Source organism: Triticum aestivum, chromosome 1D (genome assembly GCF_018294505.1).
Source record: "Triticum aestivum cultivar Chinese Spring chromosome 1D, IWGSC CS RefSeq v2.1, whole genome shotgun sequence".
Lineage (NCBI taxonomy): Eukaryota > Viridiplantae > Streptophyta > Magnoliopsida > Poales > Poaceae > Triticum > Triticum aestivum.
This window is the reverse complement of record NC_057796.1, coordinates 476640038-476659353: the sequence shown is the minus strand read 5'-3', so window position 1 is coordinate 476659353 and position 19316 is coordinate 476640038. Positions and strand designations below refer to the sequence as shown.

Sequence of the window (19316 nt, the reverse complement as noted above, 5' to 3'; positions counted from 1 at the left end):
GCACCTCCTCTTATACACGTCTGAACAGCTATGCTGATCTGCGCAAACGGTTTGGGACTAATCTAACCGGGAGGTTTTTCTTTTTGATTAGCTTGATTACCGTTTGGACGCAGAAACCAAGAATGAAGACTGGGCCTCAAAGCCCGGCCCAGCCGTACAGCCTCGGCAGGAAACGCACGGCCTTTTTGGGGCTGCTCGTTCCCGCTGAAAATATGATTTTCTGCATTTGACTTACAAAAGATACATAACAGAAGAAGAAAATAATGTGACTGGTACTACTGATTCCACTTGGTGGGAACTGGCTGCAAGGTTCGAAGAGCCAAGATCGCTGACCGTGCAACAATTCTTGCCTGACATACGGCTTTTACCCTAACTTGAAGAGCTACACACCATATGCGACGACCGGGTGGCACCGCGGATCGAGATCGCTCACCGGAACGACCACTGTATCTCCTCCAGCGTCCTCCCCTTGGTCTCCGGCACCCAAAGTATAACGAACACGAGGGCGAACGCGCTCACGACCATGTAAGACGCGAAAGTCCCTGCAATTGTTTATACAGATGATGAATGAGCACGTAAAATTTCATCAAGTTTCATGGTTCAGAACTAATCCTTGGACAGGCAAGAGGGGAGAGCAGAGGCGCCGAGCAGTCACGTACCGCCAGCGCTCCAGCTCAGTAGCAGGTTCGCCGTCATTGTCACCCCGAAGGAAGTGAGCATGTTGGCCAGCGTCGCGAAGCTCCCCGCGAAACTCTTGATGCCCACCGGGAGGATCTGAAAATGTTCATTCAGAGTTGGTACTGAAGAATTTAGAATACTTTCCTAATGCATCGGTTGTGAATTTCAGATGCTTGCTCTGAATTTGTTATTCATGGCATCTCTCTGAATTGTGGTTATCTGAATGTTCTCGAGGGCTATGAGAGGCCAGCAGCTCTTACCTCGGACATTATGAGCCACGGAATGGCACCCATGCCAAAGGAGAAGGTGATGATATAAGCCTGAAGAAATCGTTCAAGTTAAGATGACTTCTTGCATAGGGTTCGACACACACGTCACGCGGCGAAATGAAGTAACTGCAGACATACCACAAGAGCCACCAAGGACACCATGCTTAAGATGTAGTCCGAGTGAGAGTCATGTGGTAGATTGTCCTGTAACAAGTAACCATCACAACAATATGATAAGTTCAGAGTGGCTTTGGCAGAAGAGGAAGAGACCCAGTGATAAACAGTGTTTGCCTCTCAGCATCTTAAAATGCCATGTTTTTTACCAGAATCAAAGGCTAATACACCTGAATATACCTTGAGGAAAAATGCAACAGAAACTGCAAGAAGGCTCAGAGTTGTCCCAGCAGTAGAGATCTGAAATTTGAAGTGGGAAAAATATTACAGTTACATACAGCTTACACTTCATTTAAAAAACATACAGCTTACAAACTAGTAGCGAGGTTGTGAGGAACTTACAATAAGGAGCATCCTTCGGCCAGCTTTATCTAGTAGCGAGGTTGTAACTCCGGTGGCGAGAACCTAATAGAGGCAGTGCTGTCAGCGAGACAAGATCGAACCTTGCTGAAAAGATAACTTAAATGGCCTCAAAACATGTTACATCACATACCTGAATAGCTCCAAGTGCACATGTGGCCAGGTCACTGTTTGTGAACCCTGATGAACTTTACATGTCAAATTTACAAGCCAAAGTATCACAATTGTACTTAAGGAAAATCACTTTTGTACTTCAGAAACAGATGAAACTGCTGGTACTTTGAAGCTATTCGGTCAAGACGAATGATTTTACAGTAGACAATGAAATGGCATCTTCCTACTTTGATTGAGAAAGCAGAATGGAAAACCATGCCATGAAGTTATTTATTATATTATCTTTATTGAAGATAGCATAGTGCTGACCTCATAATAACAAGGAATTGTTGGGCATAAATCTGTTGGGATACCCTGTGACTTGAAAGAAATTTTTGCCAAAGTGTAACTTGTCACTCTCAGGTTGGTTATGTAGCAAACAACCAAACACCTCTCCTTTTATTCCAGTCTAAATTAGCAAAAGTAACCTAATTCCGTCCGAAAAGTCATGCCTACAACTTACTATGCCTAAACGATACAAAAATGCTGCATAACTCACCTGCAGCTCTGAAGATTCTACTTGCGTAAAACAGTATGCCATTTATCCCACATAAATTTTGAAGTACTAGAAGGCCAGTTCCTATCTGCCCAAATGTAGCATAATTATCATTTAAAAAATACAGTAATTTTTGTATGTGATGGACCAAAAATATGAAAAAGGGCAAGGAAATTACTAGTAAGGGAGTTCGGTACTTCTTTTGATTCAGCTCCTGAAAACGGACCGTAGCCTTTTTGTTTGCAGATTCTACGGCTCTCTGCACAACAGCAATCAAAAAGTTCAAATCTAAAATCGAAGATGTTACTTCTAGAAGAGTGACACACATATAGACATATTTCCGATTTTAAGGAAATTATACTAGACTGAAAATACTTCAGAAGGATTTCCAAGTCAATAAGAGGGAGAAAAAGAGTTCAAGTGCTTGCCTTTATATCATTCATTTCCGCTGTGATGTCAGTCTCGAAACCCCTCAAAACTTGCAGAGAAGTCTCGAAATCATCCATCAAGTTCATCTTTGCCTGAAGACAGATGCATAAAAAGAATGTCATTACAGATTTCAGAGTGATGCTCTGCTTCATATATCGAACTTGAGCATGTACACACCAGCCATCTTGGAGACTCCGGGATGAAGAATAGGCCAGGAATCAACAATGTACAAGGCAAGGTTCCTGAAAGAATGGATGGCAGATATTTGCACCAGAAACCGGGTGTCAGAAATTAATTGAAAACTCTGTGCAAAAACAGAGTATCAGAAATTAACTGCAAAATGGTAGCAGCAAGACCAAATTTCAGTAATATGGTAGGTGTTTAGTTGCATCACCTAGTACTGCAAGCAGCCTCCAAGGAACAAACATGCCAAGCACATAGGCCAAGAAGATACCAAGGGTGATAGACAGCTACATAATGAACAACTGCATGGTGAGCTTGACATGAACAATCCATGTACTTGTGACTAGTGAGAATAGGCGGCGCACCTGGTTCACGGAGCCAAGCGCTCCTCTTGTGCTCTGAGGGGATATCTCTGCTATGTATACAGGCACCTGGTATGAGGGCATCACATAATTCATACATAACAGTTAGTGTTGTAACTAGTATTAATAACTAGTCCAATACTGTGTCGACAGTAATATAAATTTTGTATAAACTATTGACCATTCTGCACCCAATATATTGACATATCAGTTGCTCTTTCTTTTCTGAACATTTTTTAGCAGCTGAGAAGTACTAAAAACTCTGAAAGCATAAGGCCATGAGGCATGAACATTCTAGGAACAAAATAAATACGCATTTAAGATACTTTATACGAACCGTGTAGGATATGACACCAACACCAAATCCTTCGAGCAGCCGTCCCATGTAGAGAAACGACGAGTCCTGTAGATTAAAACACGGATCGGCAAGCATGAAGGAAAAGTGCGGAAAAAATGCTTGGGAAAGATGCGGGTGCATCATGTCATACGTTCGCGAAGGAGATGGCGAGCCAACCGATGATGTTCGGAATTGCCGCAATCATCAACGACTGAAATTTCAATCAGACAACAAGCACATTAGAGTAAACGAATGCAACTTCAGTTCAGTCTAGTAAAACAGAAGCCTGAACTTTTTTCACTATATACTTCATTTGCAAAAAAATTGCAACACCAACTCCAAATTCAGTGTGCCACACGCAACTAATTAAATAGCTCACGAGATTCAAGACTAATTGTACAAGGTCAACTCCTAACTCTGGCTTAAGTAGTAGTCAAAGGGAGAAAATAATGGTCGAAACTTCTCACCCCTTTGCGGCCAATGTGCTCGGCCATCTGGCCGCTGGCGATGGCGCCCACCATGGCGCCGACGTTGGACAGTGAGCCGAACGCCGAGAACTGCAGAGCGCGCACGGACGAAGCTAGTCAACATTTTAGGCAAGGAAGTAGCTAGAAGCAGAGCAAGCATGGAGGAGGTGACAGGGCAGCTTGGTTGAGGGGGACCTGGGAGATGGAGAGGCCGAGGTCCCGGATCATGGCGTCCTGGGTGGGCGAGGAGAAGCCGCAGGTGAAGCCGAACTGGATGGGGCCGAGGGCGACGATGAGCGTGCAGAGGAGCGCCGAGACGTGGGACTCGCGCAGCACCGCCATGGAGGAGGCGCCGACTATCTGCCGCGACGACGACCCCACCATCCTGTACCAGCTGCCCGTGTTCTTGAGCAGCAGCGGCTTCCGCGTGCCGCTTCCCTCATGGTCGCTGCCGCTCTCGTCTCCCCCGCCGCCGTTCATCGCCAAGCGAAACCAAGCTAGGCGCGAGGGGATAGTGGCGACAAGATCGGAGGGAGACGACGAGAGGAGCAAGAGCGACAGTGGGAAGAAGAGGTCAGCCGGAAGTTGGTGGCGGATTTGGGACAAGCCGTGTCTGAGCTGGAGAATAATCCAGTTTTGTCCGAGGCCAACAGAAATAAAGGAGCCAGATTTGTCTCTCCTGCTGTTTCTGGGTATCCAGCCGTTTCATAGGCGCGTCGACGTTATAATAGTGTATGTGTCCACGTCACACGCTTGCTTCTCCAACTGTACCACATGTGTGTTGAGCATCAACTTGTAAATCTTATGCCTGTATTGTATTGTGATTTACATGTGGTTAGCAATTTAAATTGCATGTGGTTAGCGATCCGATCAGTGCACGCGACCCTAGCCCTCCACTGTACGAATAGAGGAGTCTAGATCTGATTTGATGCATAGAAAAGCTAAACCATCGTCTCATCCATTTTCAAATGGTACCAGAGGCTTGCACGATTTGGAGAATGATTTTCGGTGCCACCTTCGGGCAAGGCCTCACCATCTACCGCTTCCATCATCATCCTTTTCCCCAGATCTCGTCGGCCGGACTCCCCCTCTCCTCCCCCTCCTCCCTCGCCGCCGCCCAGGGGCGCGGCCTTGCCGTTGCCGGTGGCGGCGGGGACTCGGGGTTTTCCCGCTCGTGTGGGGCTGGCACGGGCCGGCGCCCCCGGGCTGGACGTCACGGCGGGTGGCGGCGGCGCTCCGGCGATTCCGTTCGTCTGCGGCAGGCGGCTTCGCCGTCTGGTGCATCGCGGTCACCAGGGACGGCGGCGGCGTGACCAGATCGGTCGGCGGCGGCGCGGCCGGATCTAGGCCCAGGCGTGGGCCTTGGTCAGTGGATTACGGTCGACGCGGTGGCGGATGCAACACGTCGGCAGCTGGGCGGATCCGTCGGGATTCTACCCTTGTCTGGTCCATGACAGCGTGGGCAACTCCGGGGGAAACCCTAGATCTCCTTGGGATTGAGCGATGGCGGTGCTTTTGCATCGTAGTCCCTCTTCAGGGCATCGTTTTGGAGTTTGCTCTGGCTGAAGGGACCAATGACGTCGGTGGCGCATGCCTGGTGGCATGACTGCCGGTGAAAATCGCGCCGACTACGGTCATGGCAGAGATGGCGGCGTCTGTGACGTCGTTCCCTTCTCGAGGCATCGTCGTTGCAGTTTGCGTCATCAGGCTCGGGATGCTCCTAGGGAAACCCTAGATCTGGGTCTACTGGATCGGAGGATGATGGCCTTCGCAGTATCGCTTTCCCTCCTGGGGGCATCGTGTGGAGTAAGTGTTGGCTGGGGGGGACAAGAGGAGGAGCGGTGTTACATCTACCGCAAGGTTGACGGCGGATCCCGGCGGCATGTCACTGCGGATGTTCGGCGACAGGCGCATGTGGACGGACACGTGCAGGATGGTGGCGTTGCCTGGCGCCGTGGTGGCGTCGACGACATGCCAGGCAAGGTCGGTGCGTCAGTTCCTGCTCTGGAGATGGACCGGTGGAAGATGGCAGCGTCATCCTCTGAGAGTGCGCCGGTCCGGTGTGTGACCCGGTCTTGGTATGTGGCTGGGCTGAGGCATCCGCTTTAGATGTTAGGCTTCGGTGCGATGTCTGTTTGGTATTTGGCTCGGAATATTCGGCACCCCTTCATCAAGGGGATAGGAGTAGCAATAAGTCTTGTCTAGATGGTGGCTTCAGGCTTACTGATGTATTACTTTGTATGGTCTTTGTGAATAATTAATAAAATGGATGCATGCATCGTCCAGATGCAGAGGCCGAGGGTATATCCTCCTTTTTTTAAAACATCACCATCCTCGCCCTCGGAAAGCAAAACTCCGGCACGACACCTAGCACTGCCATCTCGGCGTTTGTGGGCTCCTCTGCATCTGGCTACGTTGCGATCCCGATGATGGTGTGTGTTAGAAGGGATAGAGAGGGATTGGTGGAATTGTTGATTGATGTATTGCTTGAGCCTCATAGGCATATATATAGGAGTACATGATCATCTTGGAGTACAAGGCAAGGTAGAATAATATCCTACGCTTTCCTAACTTTCCTAATAATCACGATACTCAACATCCCCCCGCAGTCACAACGGTAGCGACGCACACGGTGAGACTGGAGACGAATCCGAAGGCAAGCCCACGGACCCCCCCCCCCACACACACACAGTCGTAACGGTTGATGCACCACGGAAGTCGTGGCTGGAGTGGAAACCGACGAGTTTGCTGGCGGTAGCCCTTTGTGCCGATGTCGATGTAGCCGAGAGCGTCGGGTTGTGTAGCCGTGGTTGAGGTAGCCGTGCGAGGGATGCTGTGGTCGATGTCGAGTCGGGGTGGCCGGTGTCAAGGTAGTCGCCGTGGACCGGGAAGAAGAGTGGCGGCGGCGGCCTGAGGAGGAGGTGGCGGCGGCTAGGTCAGAAGCGCAGCGACGATGCTCGAAGTAGGCGAGGAAGAACCCTACAGCGTGACGAAGACCGAGCGGACGGTGGCGTTCCTGCGCCTAGGAAGGTGGCGTGACGCATACCACACATAAGTCGACGCGCGTGGACGATGAAGTGGACCGCAGGCCGCGGCGCTACGGCCCGAAGTGGCGACGCAGCGGCAGCGCGCAGGTTAGCGCGACGGCGGGGAAGACCTCAGGGTGGGGCAAGGACCACGTGCCACGCTCGCTACGGCCCGATGGGGTGACGCAGCGGCAGCGCGAGGGTCGGTGCAGCCACGGGGACGACCTAGAGCGGACGGCATTGGGGCGGTGGTGGACCGCGGGCCGCGGCACTACGGCCCGAAGGGGCGACGCAGCGGTAGCGCGCGGGTCGGTGCAGCCATGGGAAGAACCGCAGGGCGGTAACAGGTACCGCGTGCCACGCTCGCTACAGCCCGATGAGGCGACGCAGCGGCGGCGCGAAGGTCTATGCTGCCATGAAGACGGCCTGGAGCGGACGGCGTCGGGTGGCAATGGACCGCAGGTCGCAGCACTAGGGCCCAAAGGACGACGCAGCGGTAGCGCGCGGGTCGATGTAGCCTCAGGAAAAACCATGGGGCGGCAACACTGTAGTCCGAAGGGATGACACAGCTGTAGCCCGTTGCTCGATCGGCGTTGATGCATGAGCACTCGATGACGAACTTCACATAATCCGGCGGTTGATCAGACCAAACGATGTGCGCTAGACGCAGGAGCAAGGAGGCTGATCTGGAAGCATACACGCGTGACCAACCTTTCAATCACACGGGACGCAGCATGCACGAAATCAACTAGCAGGAACATGCATGTAACGAGGCGACGTTGTGAATAGAAGGAGCAGCTCGGGCGCTAGAGTAGCCGGCCACACTTCGCGTCCCGCGCGAGAGAGATCGCAGGCCATGGCGAAGATGGCAGGCCAGCGAGCGACTGTTAAACCAGCGGCCTGACACGCAGCAAGCGGGAGCCGGGTGCCGATCCAGATCTCGTCGGGTTGATGAAGATGCTGAAGTAGACATACATTATAGATGACAAACGGCGACGGCAACGCAAACCGTTCTATAGATCGGAAAACCAAAAAAGAACACCGATCAAATAACCGGTGAGAGAGAAAAACCCCGATCAATGGATCGGAAAAAGACTCTAGGACAGCCGATCAACATGGTTGGCGGACGAACCCTAGTTACGGGCGGCGCAGCCCCCGGCGGCAGTCATGTAGGCCGACTGCCCGGGGGCGGCGCGCGGGTGCGGAAGTGACGGCGGCTAGGGTTCAGAATCGATTAGACTGATACAATATTAGAAGGGATATAGAGGGATTGGTGGAATTGTTGATTGATGTATTGCTTAAGTCTCATAGTCATATAATATATATAGGAGTACATGATCATCTTAGAATACAAGGCAAGGTAGAATAATATCCTACGCTATCCTAACTTTTTTAATAATCACGATACTCAACAGTGTGGATGATCACTGTCAAGCTAAGTCGTGGCAACCATATTCCATGGAAAGCATAGGTTGTGTCCCCATCATTCGCGACCACCAGCTCCTTGGCTATGTTGATGGATGGTTCCCCGGACTGGCAAAGATTGTCCATGAATCAGACGCAAATGGATTTCCAATGGGGGCGAACTCCGCCTACACGATGTAGTACACACAGGACCAACTAATCCTCTTCGGGCTCCTCTCAACATTGTAGGGAGAAGTGCCATCATGGACGCTCGGTCTCGGCTCCTCGGTTTGCGGTTTGGATCATGGTAAATATATATGATGTTTTCACTCTGATCCGGAAGCAATTGGCGCTCATCCAAAAGAAAGATCTCAACATGGTCGATTACTGTGACCATGTCAAGTCCCCAGGAGACCAGCTAACAACCACCGAAATCTCAATCACCGACGATGAGCTGATGATCCATCTTCTGGTAGGTCTTGATCAGTCGTATGAGGTCCCTCACCACCTCCATTAACCTGAAGGAAGGTGAGATCACACTGGATGATCGTTACTCTCATATGCTGGACTATAAGACCCTCCGGGAGACGTACGACACCAACTACCAAACCTTCGCTCGATGCGGGAATGACAGAAACAATTGTGGCCGCAGGCGCAACAAACGGTGGTCATGACGGCTAAGAACCAAGGAAGTGGCCACGAGAATTAAGGGGGCGAAGGGGCGCTCCTAACCAAGGGCGACGATAGTGCATGTGGTCTTGGCGTCATAAGGAATGCACCTCCCAACCCCAGTGGCCACTGCTTTGGCAGTAACTCCAACAATCGGGCAATGGAATGCCAAATCAGCGACAAGAATGGACCCCACGTACTAGTGCTACAAACAGTACAACGAGACTTACCAGGGGAAGATCCTCGCTTCGCCAACAACATCAACATCGATCATCAAACTTATGATTCGGCATGGTACGTAGATATCGGAGCCACCGATCACATCACCAGGTAGATAGAAAAAAAGCTCAACACCCACAAGGTGTACAACTGCAAGGATCAAGTCCATGCGGCCACGGATCTGGCATGAAAATTTCCCACATTGGTACATACCATACTCATATGCCGAACGGCCAACCTCTTGCTTTACATAATGTTCTCCATGTCCCTCAAGCTCAAAAGAGCCTTCTCTCTGCACATTGTCTCGCTAGTGGTAACAATGCCTCAATTGAACTTTTTCCTAATTGATTTGTTGTCAAGGATCTAACTTCAAGGAAGGTTCTTGTTCGAGGGGGTAGTGAGGGTAGTCTCTATCCCATCTATGGCAGAAGCTCAAGTCATCGTAGGTAGGGATGAAAACGGAGCGAAAACGGACGGAGCTGAGTGCTACCATATTTGTTTTCATATTTTTTTGCAAAAGCGGAAATGAATACAGAAACTCCGGAAATGAATACGGAAACAGATACTACCGGAAACGGACACGGAGCAAATACAAAGTGTATACGGAAACAGAGTGGGCGTTGATCGGAACTTAAAAACCCCTTGAATCATTGAGAAATACACACAAAAACAAACAAATTTAATGAGTTGTTCACATGGCTATAAAATAATATAATTATGTTAGCAACTTAGCGTAGTATTGTAGTAGTACTGGACAATTACGTATAGGGTCAAGCTGAGTACATGTGTGGTAGTAGAAGTTGGGCCTCAGATTCACTCTACTAATTGTGTCATTATGTTCTCTTTGGTGGTTGGGCTACAAAGCAACCATAGGTCTATAGTAAAAACAGAAATTCCATATTCATGGAAACGGAAAGTTCCGTTTTCATGCATGTTCCACCGGAAAACACCGTTCCGTTTTTGTTTCCGTTTCCGCATTAAAAATTCAATTTCCACTTCCGTTTTGCAAATTTCCGTTTCCGTTTTCATATTTCCTCTCCGTTTCCATTCTCCGAAGAAACGGAAAGTTTCCGCTCCATTTTCATCCCTAATCGCAGGTCAGCCTTGTCTGCCTCTATCAAGCCAACTCACTCACGATGGCACCGTCGCCTGGGCCATCTGTCGTCCAGTCCATCACCGTTGACAACGTCTTGAGTTGTTTTGGTCCAAAAGATGTGTCTTCCTCGAGTACAGTCCAATTCACAAGGGGTATTAGTGCTTACATATGTCCTCTGGTCGGTCATCATCTGTTTGATGCACCAGAAAACCAAACCATCATCTCATCTATTTTCACACTAAACACCACGAAGGAAGGACAATGAGTGACACGCACGGCAACACTGTTAACCACCGATTAGTAAAAGAGTGAAATTTTAGCTTAGTTAATTATTGTTTGGTCGTAAAGCAAGTGACATGAACAAAATGGTTGGATTTTCCCTCACGAAGAACGCCCGTAATGATTGTATTTTTAACGGAACGAAAGCTTCAATTTTTTTGAAGGTTACCTTCAAGGTCATAAGCTAGATCCATATGTTATCGTTACTTCCCACAGAGGAGGAGCGGGCGCCCAGTCATTGGGTGAAAACGATGGGAGATGGTCACTCAAAATTTATTCAACCCATTTGGTTGATGGCTTAGTAGTAGGAATGTGATGCACAAGGCTCGTCATAAGCTAGATCCATATGTGATCGTTACATCCCAGGGAGGAGGAGTGGGCGCCCATGGTCATTGGGTGGAAACGATGGGAGATGGTCACTTAAAATTCATTCAACCGATTTGGTTGATGGCTTAGTAGTAGGAATTGTGATGCACAAGCCTCATTTTTATTTTTCTTTGCCCTTTTGGTAGCCATATGCTGCATTATATTTTTTGAATTCTACTGAACTGAGCTCAGATACTGAACTTTGTAACACTAATTAATTAATAATATGTCATGTGCATCACTCAATGCAATGGCCAAAGGATGTCCCCTGTATTTTTTTGAAATAGAAAAAAACACGAAAACACTTCACCTACACATTTTCTTCGATACCAATCCCTCTCCTCCTTTCTCAGAAAAAGAAAAAAACTCCTCTCCTCTGTCATATCAAATACCACACAAACTAACTAAGCAACTTACGAGCTGACATTTTTTTTAGCTAACTCACGTGCTGACTAACTAAGATCAAATCCAAATTCTTGCCACTCCGTATACCGTACCAGCCGGAACGAGAAAATGGTCCAAATTTCTCACCACATCTCCTCGCTGGCGATGGCCCCGACGTTGGACAGTGAGCCGATCGGCGAGAACTGCACAGCGTGTGCACAGTCGTACACAGGAGGCTAACTACTCTCACCGTTCCGAATTATTTGTTACAGAAATGAATGTATCTAGATGTATTTTAGTTCTTGATACATCCATTTCTACGATGAATAATTTGAAACGGAGGGAATAACATTTTAGGCCTGGGAGATGCCTGGGGGCTGAGGTCGCGGATCATGGGTTCATGGCGTCCTGGACAGTGAGAAGTCTCAAGTGAAGCGCCGAGACGTGGGGCTCGCGCAGCACCGCCATGAACGAGGCGCCGGCCAACTGCGGCGACGACGACCCCACCATCATGCACCAGCTCCCCGTGTTCTTCTTCCTCAGCAGCAGAGACTTCCACGTCCCGCCGCCCCTGGTCGCTGCCGTTCTCATCGTCCTGAGTACGTAAATTGCAGGAAACCATAACTTTGGAGGCTAGGTTTACAGAAACACTATGCTGCATTTCTTCGACAGAAAACACCACATCTTATGTAATTTTTTTACAAAAAACATTGATTAGCGGATTTGGCTCGACTAAGCATGTTTATAACAGATTGGACCAGCTAGTTAGGCTGACGTGGCACCGTTTAACGTCTCACATGTAACGGCGACGTTGGCTAACATTATCATCATGTGTGGCCTTGTGGGGTCCACCTGTCATTGAAAGAAAAAAGAAAAAAACCTAGTCAAGACAAAGTCCGACGTCCATGTCTGCTCTTCTGGGGCAGAGGCCACCGTCCACCATGGGAGAGGTAGAGGAGTAGGCGCTCGACCCGGTCCAGATGGAGCCAGTGCTCGGCCCCTGGATCAGCTGCCGGCGCTGGAGCTCGTCAACCCCCCGCCGCTGCACCAATTCATCCGGATCCAGTCGAGATCGGGGCATCCCCGCTGCCCCGCCTCACTGATGTTGCGCCTGTTGCTCGCCGCGCCGTGTCCGCTGCCTGTTGCTCCTGCTGCTCGCCGCCCCTGCTGCTCACTGTCGCCGCTCGTCGCGCCTGCTGCTGCTATTGCTGCCGAGCCGCCATGGACTCGTCCCGCCCCTGGCCAAGGCAGAGGCTGCCACCCGCCCCGCCCCCGGCCGAGGCAAAGATGCCCCGACCTGGCACCGTCGAGGGCGTGCATACCAGCTGCTCGATGAAATGCTAAAGGGAGGAGTGTTACACTGATAAACGGGACCATGTGCAGCAAAACGATTCAATGTAATGGTGTAAAAATTTTGTGCCACGTCAGCCTGATTGACGGGCGTCATCTGTCATAATCTCACTTAACAAAGAGAGATCCGCCGATCAGTGGATTTTGCAAAAGGATTACACAAGACGTGGTGTTTTCGACAAAAAAAAGGTAACGTAGTGTTTTTTGCAAACCTAGCCTTCAAAGTAATGGTTTTGTGGAATTTACTCCATCACCCCCGCCGCCGTTCATTGCCAAGCGAAGCCAGGCTCCCGCCAGCGGCCACCGCGAGGGGGTGGTGACAAGATCGGAGAAGACGAGAGGAGCAACAGGGACAGTGGAAAGGACAGAAAATTCTTGCCTGGGCTGGAGAACATGGTCGCCTTGTCCAGTTTTGTCCTCAGCCGAGAAAAAAAAAGAGCTAGATTTGTCCCTCTTGCCGTTCGAGGATGTCCAGCTGTTCAGAGAATATCGACGCCGTAATCGTGCCCACACACGGTTGCTTGCCGGTCCACTACAGTAGTGTCAGTACACTCTACACACCGAGGAAGAGCACTGTGTGACACACACGAGCACGCAAGTGATGATCATCCTGAAAATGAAAAAGCCCGGGTCAATTGATTTATTCTTCGCCTTCTTTCTCTTCTCTCTCTCTCTCTCTCTCTCTCTCTCTCTCCCAGTTGCCCTACATCCCACCCTCCACCGTCACCGGTCTAACACTCTCCCACCCACCCACGCGGGCGTCCCTGACACACACCGCCGAGCCACCCCAACCATCCCTCTAACCATCTTCATTTCTCCGACGCCGATGACACACCCATCAACCTGATCCGTCTCCATGAAAATTGACTGGAACGCACATGAAAACTAAGTTGCCCTAAGAAGGGCAGTCGCCATTTTTAACTTTTGATATAACACTAAGCATATACTATTCAACTTCATTGGAAAACATTAAGCATATATTGGCATATCAAGAATAGATGCTTTCGTAGTAGAAAGGTTATCTACATGTGTAGAAAACGACAATGCGATATTTTTCTCAGCTCCAATTTTTACATGAGGACATCTTTGTCGTGTCGCATCTTCATTGTCAAAAGCCACAGAAAGGACAAAAGGTTTCCTTCATAACTACTAGTGGAAGAATAATGGTTGTGTGCATCGCTCGACGATGTAAAGGCCGGGTTGCTCCCCTTTTCGAGAAAAATCTACTGAAGAATAAGCGGGGTCTAGCCGATGATTCACCGAGTCATGCCAAGGAAAGGACAGTGAATAATTTCTTATTGCAATCCGCATGAATGGTCAATGGGCACCGGTCTCGGTCCCTCCTCTCCCATTGAAGGTAAGAATTCCGACTAGCAACGTCTCTGAGCTCGACTGTCGTTGTGGGGAAGATTGCAAGTAATTAACCTTCATTTGAGGCTCTTTGACCGTTCGTCATGATGAAGGAATGTACAAAAGGATGGGTTATTATCTCCCTTTCCTGTTGTTGATGGTGAGACTTGAGGTTATGTGTGTAGGTGCCATATATGGAGCCGGGGAGCTCCTGCCTTGTTTTTCTAAAAAAATGTATACGTGCCATAACAATCGGTGGTAGGTCTCGCAAAAAAAAAAATCGGTGGTAGGGAATTTTTCTCTCTCTTCTTCCCCTAGGAAACTCAGGTTTTTTTTAGGGGACGAAACTCAGGGATTATTTTTTTGAGGCAAACGAAACTCAAGGATTTTTTTTTTGAGAGAAAACGAAACTCAGGGATGCTATTTTGACTAAGAGAATTAGGCTAAAGTTGCTAGACAGGCTAGCCCAAAGCTTCCCAATACACAGCCCGAAGTTTCGATGGGCCGCTAAGGCCCACACACTACACAGCCAACCGCTTCCCTCCACACTCCTCCACGGTCCACGCCGCCGTCCACCACCACCGAGCGCAATGGCCAAGACCAGGTCGGCGGCTCCGCCCCGCCCCTCCGCCGCCGCCACCTCCACCGCCGCAGCCACCGCCAGGATCTCCTTCCGCTCCCGCAAGATCGTCAAGACTCCACCCTCCAAACCCCCTGCCGCGGCCGCTCTGCCGCCGCCGGCGCCGCCCGCTCCGGTGCTGCCCGCGCTGTCCGCCCCGGGCGAGCTCGCGGCCGCGCTGCGCCACCTCGCGGCGGCCGACCCGCTCCTCTCCGAGGTCATCGCCTCCACCGACGCGCCCGCCTTCACATCCACCCCCTCCCTCCCCGCCTTCCACTCCCTCGCGCGCTCCATCCTCTACCAGCAGCTCGCCACCTCCGCCGCCGCCGCCATCTACGCCCGCTTCCTCGCGCTCCTCCCCTCCGCCGCCGACGGCGCGGTGAGCCCCGCCGCCGTGCTCGCCCTCGCCGCCGCCGACCTCCGCGCCATCGGCGTCTCCGGCCGCAAGGCCGCCTACCTCCACGACCTGGCCGCCAGGTTCGCGGCCGGGGACCTCTCCGAGTCCTCCGTCGCCGCCATGGGCGAGGACGCGCTCCTCGCCCAGCTCACCAGGGTCAAGGGCATCGGCGAGTGGACCGTCCACATGTTCATGATCTTCTCGCTGCACCGCCCCGACGTGCTGCCGTCCGGCGACCTCGGCGTGCGCAAGGGCGTGCAGGAGCTGTACAAGCTCAAGGCGCTGCCCAAGCCGGAGGAGATGGCCGCGTTGTGCGAGCGCTGGCGCCCGTACCGGTCGGTCGGCGCCTGGTACATGTGGCGCCTCCTGGAGAGCAAGGGCGCCGCGGCGAAGAAGGCGAAGAAGGGCAATGCGAGCTCCTAGCTAGGTATGTGTCATCTATGGGTGATGCTAGTATGTATTTGTTGTGCTCAAGCTGTTAACTTTAGTAGATGGCAATGTGGCAGATGGTGCCTGGATTAATGAAGCATCATCGTGTGACATTGTGACTTGTGTGTCTTGCCTTGTTATCTTGATGGTTGTATCTTGATGTACTTGTCCTGCCTTGTTATCAATAAAATTTAGTTTCATCCTGTTCTGATACTTGTAGAGAAGAGGGGAATTTTTATGGCTGGAAATGGTATGGAATTGCGATATGTCCATGTCTGTGCACTGTAATCTTGTACTCCCTCCGTTCCTAAATATAATTCCTTTTAGATATTCCACTATACAGACTACATTCGGATGTATATAGACGCCTTTTAAACATAGGTTCACTCATTTTACTCCGTATGTAGTCTATAGTGAAATCTCTAAAAGGACTTATATTTAGGAACGGAGGGAGTATCATTGTTCTTTTTTTTTTTGCGGGGGATCTTGTATCATTGTTCAGTCTTGATTTGATATATACAGCCTGTTGACACTTTCAATTTCTGGAATGATACTCGTTAAACTTGTTTTTTGACAGAATCATGATCATATCTTAGCCAATCTGCAGGACTGTTTGATTCTACCGTAATACTGCCCTAGATTCTATGATGCTTAACAGCGAATATTGGTGGGCTCAGATGTCGGTTATTCTGGCATTAGGTTCTTCCTGTGGTTCTTGAACAAAGTTTAGTGACGTCTTTTAGGAAAGTAGTGGTGACAAGGATTCTGTGTGCTTTCTGGACCTGTGGAGTCCAAACTGAACATGGTGGCCAGTTAAACCAGATATCGGGGTCGACAAAATGCTACAGGTACGACCTCTTACAAATAACACAAATACATGCGTTTACATGATGGTTTACTTGACGACTTGGTTCGAGGGGATACTGAACAACATGCAGTTCTTGAATCTAGATGATAATCTACAGTAACAGAGACTTAACCTTGGACATAACCTAATAATACTTTGTACACACAATATACAACTCCTTTTCTTCCTGCTATTCGAACCAAAGCTGAATTGCCTTGCATCTCCCTAGAACACCAGTCCACTCTTAAGAGATCTAGTTTGTACAACATAGAGACAGACTTGACCTTGGACATAACCTAAGAATATTTTGTACACACAATAGACAATACTCCATTCCTTCCTATTATTCTAACCAATGATTCCCTTGCTTCCTGCTAGAACATCAGTCCATTCTAGAGATCTAGTTTGTACAACTTTTTTCACTGTCCACTGGAGTTTACACTGCTTCATCCTGAAAACATGAAGACACTTCGCTGTAAGCTTATCTGAACTCTGAACACAAATACAGATACTCAAATAGTGTGGAGGCTTGTTCTTTCTTTCTTCTGTTTTGTTCTATGTAGGCATGAGGTTAGGTGAATGTGTGTGTAGATAGTGTGGAGCTGCACAAAATGTAGCAAGAATCTGTAAAAAGATAGTCCTGTATGGTACTAAGGCGTACTTATATTGATCTCACTGCAAACTGAAAGCACATGGAGATAAAGACTGCAAGATCCATCCGAGTTTTTGTTTTAGAAGTAGGGAGATTTTTCTGATAGTGTAGCTAGGATTAAACCACCGATGGAGTGGACCACAATCCTTTGGCTAAGTGCCCATGGATGGTTGCAATCAAGCAGTTTGGCTCATAGAGTTCATGGTGCCAGTCATCATGTATGCATGGTGGTAAACCTCTAAAGAAAAATGAAAATACATGAATACCCCTGCATGATATTCCTTGAGTTAAAACATCTATGGTAACAACATGGTCCCAGCAAGTAGACAAATACAGCAGTAATTGGTATGCTTACGCTCAATTGAAACTTGCTCCTAGAAACAGAGCATCTAATGTCTGTGCAGTTTTTGGTTGGGAATTATACCTTTTAGGTCCAGAAGCCCTGGGTCTTGTACTTGGGGAAGGGGATGCGTCCGTGCTCGATGTTCTTGACGTCGTCAACGAGGAACTGGAAGTGGCGGCGCACCTCCTCGGCGGACTTGGTGCCCCCCATGGCGCTGGCCACCTTCTCCCAGAGGTTGGGGGCGCCCACGCCGTAGTAGGCGAGCGCCTCCTCGAACATCTTGTTCTCCTTCTTGCTCCACTCTGAGTCCGAGCTCGGTGAGGACATCCTTGGAGCAGGTAAAGCTTCTCAGGTGGGATTCTACTGAGCTAATGCTTCCTGTATCTAGTATGTTGGCTCCTGGAAGTCCTTTGCTCTTGGAGAAGCTCTGGTGGTTTTGTTGGTGTCTCTGCTGCGAGGGCTGCTATTTATAGGCCCTGGGGGTGTGTCATGTCTCTCTCTGTGGGTTTGAACTTAGAAGGTGGCTGGGGAGATGACAACAAGGTTCTCACAAGTTTTTTGAGTTAAAGACATAGAAAGCCCGTGTTGTGCGTGATGAAAAATTTAAGTGGCATCACTTCACTGACAGTCTCCCTAAGTAATTAAGCCTTTTTGGCCCAAATGCGCACGAGGGCATTCCCGTCGCATGGCATCTGGAGTTGTATCCAACATTATACACATCATCTGGATATTATAGCTGTAGAAACTGGATGCGCGCCCTCTCAGGCCATTGCTTCCAGCTAAGTAAAAACTGCCAGCTAGATGGCCTTTGCTCCAAGTAGAGACCTGTGAAGCCTTTGGTGCTTGCTCACATGTCTCTCACTATGTTTGCAGTGTTCAGCTTTTAACTTCTTTACCAAGTTTCAATTTTTTTTTTTAACTTCTCCACCATGGCACGCATGGGTATGATTGCAGCTTTGTTGTGAGAAATTTTTGGCGTCGAATTTTTTGTTCCGTAACTAAATCCCTCATGGAAATCATGTGTCGATCGTTATATTTCCTTTTTGGTATTCAGTTTTGAAATATTTGACCACGTGTGCTTGCTACATGGTTCCAAGTTTAACATTTTGACAGAGTGCAAGCTGCTGTAGCAATTAGGCAGTGTGGATCAATGCATGCCACCTGTGTGCTCTGCTCACATCACCAAAGGAAGCATCCATCTCTGTATGCATGGCGATTTCTCGGCCGTGTGTGATGCTGACCTGGATTGGCAGAGTGCTCATCGTAAGGCATGCGTATCAGCCAATAGGCTGCAAGGCGCTCACGGGAGGAGGGGATACATGCTATTGATGCACAGGTGTGCATACCCAAAAACCTCTGATCTCGATGCTCATTTCCAGCATTTTTCTGAAACCCCTCTAATCCAATGCTACGTACCAAGCGTGCACCCTCAGTGCCTAGCGGGGTTAATTACAAATTCATCTAAAAAAGTAGTACTATACATATCTCCGCTGACTCTGGTTTTGCGTCTCCTCTCTAAAGATAGTAATATTTCCTCTAATGGATAAAACTCATGTTCAACCGCAAAAAAAAAAGGACTTTCAAAGCGTGAAGCATAGTGCAATTGTCTCAAAAAACAAATTAAGCATGCCTCTGAATCTTTCATTCCGTCGTCATCGATGATAGAGGAGTCCGGGGGGTTGCCCTCGTTCAAAAATGAATTTTGCTTGTCCATGCATTAGTGTAGGGAGCACCATGATTGATTCATCCATTTGGGAGAGAAAAAGATGCAGGGATGTGGTCTAAGAACCTCCATTCTTTACATGTCGTGCGATCTCCGCCACCCGGTCGACAAACAGATTCCAAAGAGACAATGAACACCCCCAGGCTCCAGGGACCGAAGGAATATATCTATCTTTTCCATTTCCAGTGGCGTTGGAAAGGGAATTGACAGAATGCCATCCAGCTGCTCCTTGCTTGCTGCATGCTCACAGAGTCC

At 49.3% G+C, this 19316-nt stretch overlaps 3 protein-coding genes across 3 annotated transcripts; 1 reads left to right on the top strand and 2 right to left on the bottom strand.

The window, feature by feature from the left end:
- Positions 1 to 123: 123 nt before the first annotated feature.
- Positions 124 to 4531, bottom strand: LOC123183177 (sugar transporter ERD6-like 4). The gene is made up of 17 exons (XM_044595925.1): positions 4104 to 4531; positions 3909 to 3998; positions 3593 to 3652; positions 3442 to 3507; positions 3108 to 3173; positions 2954 to 3029; positions 2737 to 2801; positions 2559 to 2651; positions 2309 to 2389; positions 2134 to 2218; positions 1615 to 1661; positions 1464 to 1526; positions 1302 to 1361; positions 1086 to 1151; positions 939 to 998; positions 660 to 774; positions 124 to 542 (listed from the first exon to the last, which is right to left on the bottom strand). The coding sequence occupies exons 1-17, from the start codon at positions 4386 to 4388 to the stop codon at positions 430 to 432; spliced, it is 1491 nt and encodes a 496-aa protein (XP_044451860.1). The 5' UTR covers positions 4389 to 4531; the 3' UTR covers positions 124 to 429.
- Positions 4532 to 14574: 10043 nt separating this feature from the next.
- Positions 14575 to 15705, top strand: LOC123183174 (alkylbase DNA glycosidase-like protein mag2). The gene has a single exon (XM_044595922.1). It carries the CDS (start codon positions 14642 to 14644, stop codon positions 15488 to 15490), a length of 849 nt encoding a protein of 282 aa, XP_044451857.1. The 5' UTR covers positions 14575 to 14641; the 3' UTR covers positions 15491 to 15705.
- Positions 15706 to 16417: 712 nt separating this feature from the next.
- On the bottom strand, positions 16418 to 17665 carry LOC123183175 (protein RADIALIS-like 5). The gene has a single exon (XM_044595923.1). The coding sequence runs from the start codon at positions 17663 to 17665 to the stop codon at positions 17423 to 17425; it is 243 nt and encodes an 80-aa protein (XP_044451858.1). The 3' UTR covers positions 16418 to 17422.
- Positions 17666 to 19316: the final 1651 nt, after the last annotated feature.